This window comes from Nicotiana attenuata, chromosome 2 (assembly GCF_001879085.1).
Source record: "Nicotiana attenuata strain UT chromosome 2, NIATTr2, whole genome shotgun sequence".
NCBI lineage: Eukaryota > Viridiplantae > Streptophyta > Magnoliopsida > Solanales > Solanaceae > Nicotiana > Nicotiana attenuata.
The window spans coordinates 91,681,726-91,687,530 of NC_031990.1; the positions used below are offsets into that span (position 1 = coordinate 91,681,726).

At 35.2% G+C, this 5,805-nt stretch overlaps 1 protein-coding gene across 11 annotated transcripts; it reads right to left on the reverse strand.

The window, feature by feature from the left end:
• On the reverse strand, window positions 278-5,805 carry LOC109215057. 11 transcript variants are annotated; one of them, XR_002066305.1, is made up of 5 exons: window positions 5,650-5,805; window positions 5,262-5,327; window positions 4,017-4,210; window positions 1,850-3,029; window positions 278-568 (listed from the first exon to the last, which is right to left on the reverse strand). XR_002066305.1 is itself a non-coding variant. In XM_019379081.1 (2 exons), the coding sequence occupies exons 1-2, from the start codon at window positions 4,043-4,045 to the stop codon at window positions 2,078-2,080; spliced, it is 981 nt and encodes a 326-aa protein (XP_019234626.1). In that variant the 5' UTR covers window positions 4,046-5,805; the 3' UTR covers window positions 1,621-2,077. The 11 variants fall into 11 exon arrangements, 1 of the variants encoding a protein (XP_019234626.1); XR_002066307.1 differs by having other exon boundaries at window positions 5,262-5,330; XR_002066302.1 differs by lacking the exon at window positions 5,262-5,327.

Below are 5,805 nucleotides of genomic sequence, written 5' to 3' on the forward strand. Positions count from 1 at the left end.
CCAGTCGTTAAATTCCTTTAACGACCAAAAAATTTCCAATCATTATTCCTATTTACCGACCGGGTTTCCCTTCGCAAATTGCAAAATTTCCCTTCGCTAATGCACATGTAACCATTTGATATTCCTGTTGTTAAAGAGTTTTAAAGACCACATTTTCCTTCGCTAATGTGAAATTTTAATAAATATAATTACACTAATTTTCCCTGTAGTTATCTAATAATAATCATTACCATATGTTTTCTCACACACATATATACAACAACCACACATCTAACAATATACCAAATAATCAAAACTCATACTCTATAAAATTTCATTGTCATTACAAAGAATAGAAGGATCACACTGTCTATAAATATACCCATCCAAATTACATGACACTATTTTTATCAACTCCTAAAAATAGACAGCAGAACTATAGCACGATGTACAAATAACATCTATAAACCACTGCGAACAATGACAACATCTTTAAACCACAAACGGAACAAAAATACTATTATGCTTCAACTTGCTCCGCACATTCTTCAAGGATAGATTCTTCAAACTTCAAGTTCTTTATCTTAATCTGTTAAAAGAAGAAGGCATGTCACATTAGTGAAAAAACTCCTACTAGCTACTTTATTTAGAAAATAAATAAATAAATTAATCACCAAATCAACTAAAGAATTGGAGCAAATATTGTTAAATTAAATTGATGCGGCCAATGAAAAGTTTTAAGAAGTTTATATTTTATGTTCAAGTATGATGAAATTTAGACTTCAAGCCAGAGAAGTTCTGAAATTTCAAGGCAGAGAAAGGTTGATAATCTGGCTACTGCTTAAAAAAAAAAAAAAGTACAGCAAAAAGCAAGTACAAAAGCCCATAATAAATAGAACGAATCATAAATGACCAATACTGGAAAAAATGTGAAAGAAGTTAATTATCCATCTTTCCTTCAATTCAATGATACAAGATATGAGTAAATTCATTTACAAATACTCTTCATGTAATAGTTGATAGACACTTAAAATTTGAATAAAAAACAACACTGCTAAGATGTTGCTTCAAGAAAACCTGCATCCAAATTCCAACTTAAGTACTTGAGAATCTCTGTCTCTTACTGATTTAATACATGTTCGTAATCCATCAGCTATGCCTAAATCCCAAATTAGTGAAGGTCTGGCTATATGAATCCTTTGTTCGTAGTTTACCTATTTGGCTATTTATACATTGTTGATCTATTGCAATCCTACTTTTTCTCCGGGTTTCAGACATGCTGTGCTTTGACATAGGTGGAGATTCTTTTATACCCAAATTAATCCCAATGTTATGAACCATGGATAATAAATTATCATTTCATTATATGTTGTTCAGCCAAAGATTTTGCATTTACAATTAGGAGTTCACAAATTCTCGCATTAGTAGCGTTTCGGTATATACGCATGCTTACGAATATTTTTGGCATGCCACTCTTTATACAATAACATACCTAGCATATTCCCACATGTGGGGTCTGGGGAGGGTAGTGTGTACGCAGACCTTACCCCTACCTAATGAAGATAGAGAGGTTGTTTCCATTAGACCCTCGGCTCAGAATAATAATTCAAAAGGCAATATTAGAAAATAGAGAGCCAGAAGAAATTGCAGAGCTCCTTTCAGTTAATGATACATCACCAACAAAAGACATCCAGAACCATCAGTAAACTATGATATATGTTGGAAAGCAAGATAATACATCATCCACCTCAATACCAAAACATGTCAAAAGTAGTATATTTCAGGAAATTACCAAAAAGCAAAATGAAAATTTTACAAAAACATTAAGGGGGTGCATAATGGGGATGGTGGATTTAGTGCGCATAAATACCTATTCGGAAGTGAAGGCAGCAGAAAGGAATTCTTCATCCTCTAAAAATATTTGCAGATTCTTTGTTTTCATCAAGAACCCAACAGTTGCCTGATCAAATTCCAGGATGAATCCCAACTTGATCAATTCAGCCAGTTGGTGCACACAATCATCTTTCTGCCTTAGAATTCCCTCGGCAACTACTTCTGAGAAATATGTAGCAAACTCAAGCTTACATCTGCAACCACCTTATTTTTCCAGCTTTTGTATAAAAATCTTTGCATTTTCTCTATCCCAGCACATCATTCGGCTCACTTTCACGTTCAGGAAATCACCAGAAGAAAGTGACGGACAGTAATCCATTGTTATTTGTTCTGGTGTCGCAAAAAAGCTAATATCCACGAGGCTTTTGAGAGCTCCATGTCTCGTACGCGCTTCCATTTGAAGTGAAGGATCAGCAACGAAGCCAAGGATTAACTTAATCAAACCCTTTCCGATGAAGATTTCCTTCGGCTGCACCTGCTCAAGTCCAACACAATTAATAGAAGACAAGCCATATTTCAGAACAAATTCAGACAAATTCGGAACACCAATTTTGCCATAAATTTCAAGCAGCTTCTGCCGAGGTGAAGATGGCAAGCTTGGTTGTGGATACCAAATAAACAAGGGATGAGAAGAAGACTGTTCAAATAAATCATTCAGAAAGAGATCATCAGCAATAAAAACATCACGTTTATCAAGGAACAAAAGTTCGTTCGAGTCTGAACCCACAGGAAGTTTTGACAAGTTCTCAGATAGAAATTTCTCGGTTCTTGAGCTCCAGTGCTTCACAATGAACTCCCAGAAGGTTTGACACTCTGATTGTGACAAACTGCGGTCCGCATTTTCCCAAGACTTCCAAAGCTTGAGAAAATCATCAAGAGAAGGATTGCTTTTGACACCTAATTTGGAGAAGAAACTGAGCAGTTCCTTGTCATAGTGCTTCTCTAAAACATGCAGCTGCAGGCCAAAGAAACAACTTTTGTCGTGCAGAACACAATCATCAGGATTTACCCACTCTCCGTCGTTACCAGCATTTGGAATCCATATGTTTCTAGGATCTTCTTTAGTTGGTTCCCAGTTGAATTTACTCAAGTACTTGTAAATCCGAGTGATAGTAACGCAGCCGGAGTGCCAATACATGCCACACTCTTTATTTGACCTACAATACATGCTACTTGGTGCTAATGATGGGTAAGTAGCACATGTTAAACTTGAATCTCTTTGATTAAACCAACTAACTACTTTGTAACATGTAACAAGGAAGAAGTAGCTCTGTTAAAGCAAGTAATAACCTCTTCATTTAGAAACATCACCAATTATCTTTACAGTTAGAATATGAGACACTAGAACCATTGTTTACTAATCCAATATGACTTGGTCGAATTGGAATGCTAACTCAGAAAGCTTAAACTTTAACAACTTCGAAGTAACAACAACAACAACAACATACCCAGTATAATCCCACTTGTGGGGTCTAGGGAGAGTAGAGTGTACGCAGACCTTACCCCTACCCCGAAAAGGGTAGAGAGGTTGAGAACAACTTCGAAGTAGAAGCACGATAATATATCAGGTGAAAGTGAGTGTTTAATGACAACAATTCAATGAAACATACAAAGTTTTTGAGGAATTTAAACAAAAAGCTTATCAAAAGAGCCCTGGCGAATAATGGGAACTAGATTGTCCAATAAATAAAGGACATAAAAAATTAATGTTTCAAGAAGAAACTTTCTGCCAAGTACATAAGTTAACGTTTTATTGAAACAAAAGAAACACAACGATTGTGCAGTGAGTAAACAGAATCCTTATAAAAGTGACAGTTTCCATATCAAGAAATCTCACAAAAACTCAGTTCCAATCTAATCTAAGATGATAGGAATGGAACTTGTATTTTGTACTTCTAGAGCCTTGACATTTTAACTCGACAGTCCTAAGAGCTAAACCAGCCCAAAGAGACATCAAGTAAAATTTGAGTTTCAGTTCTAAAATGTTGCAATGCGCTAATATGAAGAGCAAAAGGAGAGCAATCAACCACTCATTGTGTGTGTGTGTGTTTGGAGGGGGGTAAGCAATAGCTCAACCAATATAGCTGTCTATTGAATTATCCACTCATTTCTTATAAATGCAGTAGCATAGACAAATAACATACCGCAGAGAGAAGTTGCCGTGACTTGACATCCCAAATGCGTAAGTAGCTGTGTTAAAAAGGATGAAGAATCCGAACCTGTTAAGATGTCGATGCTCCAAGTCCAAATGAAGTCTTTCTCCATTCTAAACCATTCTCCTCAAGCAAGACTTCCAAAGGCTTTGCATCCCATAAAATGATTTAATTTCTCTGAGCTCCTGGTGTGCACACACATGTGACATACCCATATTTAAATATGAAGATTAAAGATTGAGTTTTAAGTTAGGAGTATTACAGGATTCACCTTCTATTTGATTTTTCAGAAATACCTTTCCCTTCATCTAATTGGTATATGCTTGTTTTAGTATTATACCATAGTGTTTGAGATGATATAAGTTAACTGGCTCCCGAAACATGTGACACTATGCTCTTTTATCATAGCAAAATCCAATGGAACAAACAATAAACTGCACAGCTTAAACCTAAAAGATAATGTCATAAACAGTTGTCTTTGTTCTCAAAAGAAGTTTGAGTTTGAAGTATTTCTTTCAAGTTTCGTCCCCTGTTGTATGACTCGCTGAATTCTCTGCAGTAAAACACGAACATAAACAACCCCTTCTGTTGTTCCAGTTTAACAAGAAACTTCGCAATTTATTTTAACACTAACTAGAAGAATCGTGTAAAGAAAAAAAAACTACCTAAATTACGTACATATTTATCAAGATGTCTTTTATTAACGTGTGGAAACGATTATTACTATATACAGACCGACAACTTCTTTGTATAAAGTTAAGACTCTTGGGCTTTCCTGGTTTCAACACTTCAAGGGAGCATAACAAGCTCTTAAAAATATAGATTACAAGATCCCAAACGATGCTTTACAAAACAATTAGAAAGAGAACTACTGATATGACAGACAATTAACGATTCATTGTAGTATTCATTATAAGACGATAGAATCACTAAAAAATTAAATTGATACCAAAGAAAAAAAATCACAAATGATAATCCAACAATCTTTGGTCTTGTTGTGCTTCAAAACATCCTCAAACACATGAATTACCAATCTAACATCCAAATTTTCTACTACTGCATAATATATCACTCCAGTTATATTACACAGAAGTGGGCACCATTAATAATCACATGATAAGGTTCTGCAAAGGAATTAAATAACATCCTTTCCCAATAATTCTAGATTATCTACACTTCTTCTATCAATTGATAACAACAAGTGGGAGTTTAAGAAGTATGGCCACTAGAATTTACCGTTGGTGTACAGTGAATGGGAGTTTCAGAAGTATGGTCTGTTGGTTGAAGGTCCTTGTCCTCTCTCTGCTATCATCGACGTTGAAAAGAAAGATTATAATGTCTACTTATGTTCCTTCAATTTTCGTTCAGAAAATATGAAAATAGAGGACTCAAACTTTGTTTTTGTTCTCATCTCTCTTAGGTTTCCTTGAAAGAAATGAAATGTAATTGGAGATTCCACATCATAAATAAAAAAATAATATCTCTTCCATCTCAAATCCTAAATTGAACAAAATACCAATTTATCTGAAAACCTTAGGAATCAACTGAGTTGAAATCAAATGAAATTGAACTTCAATTAAGCACATTACACACTCAAAGAGAGAGAGAGAGAGAGAGCGCGCACCAATTAAAGATGAAGGACATCAAGGCGGTGGTAGCGTAGAGTCTGTGCGATCCTCATTTTGCAATTTGGGGCTTAGGGTTCTTTGAATAGCGCGAAAGAAAAGAAATGAAAATCTAGTGGAGTGTATGGCGCTTTTTTATTTCGGATATATCCGCC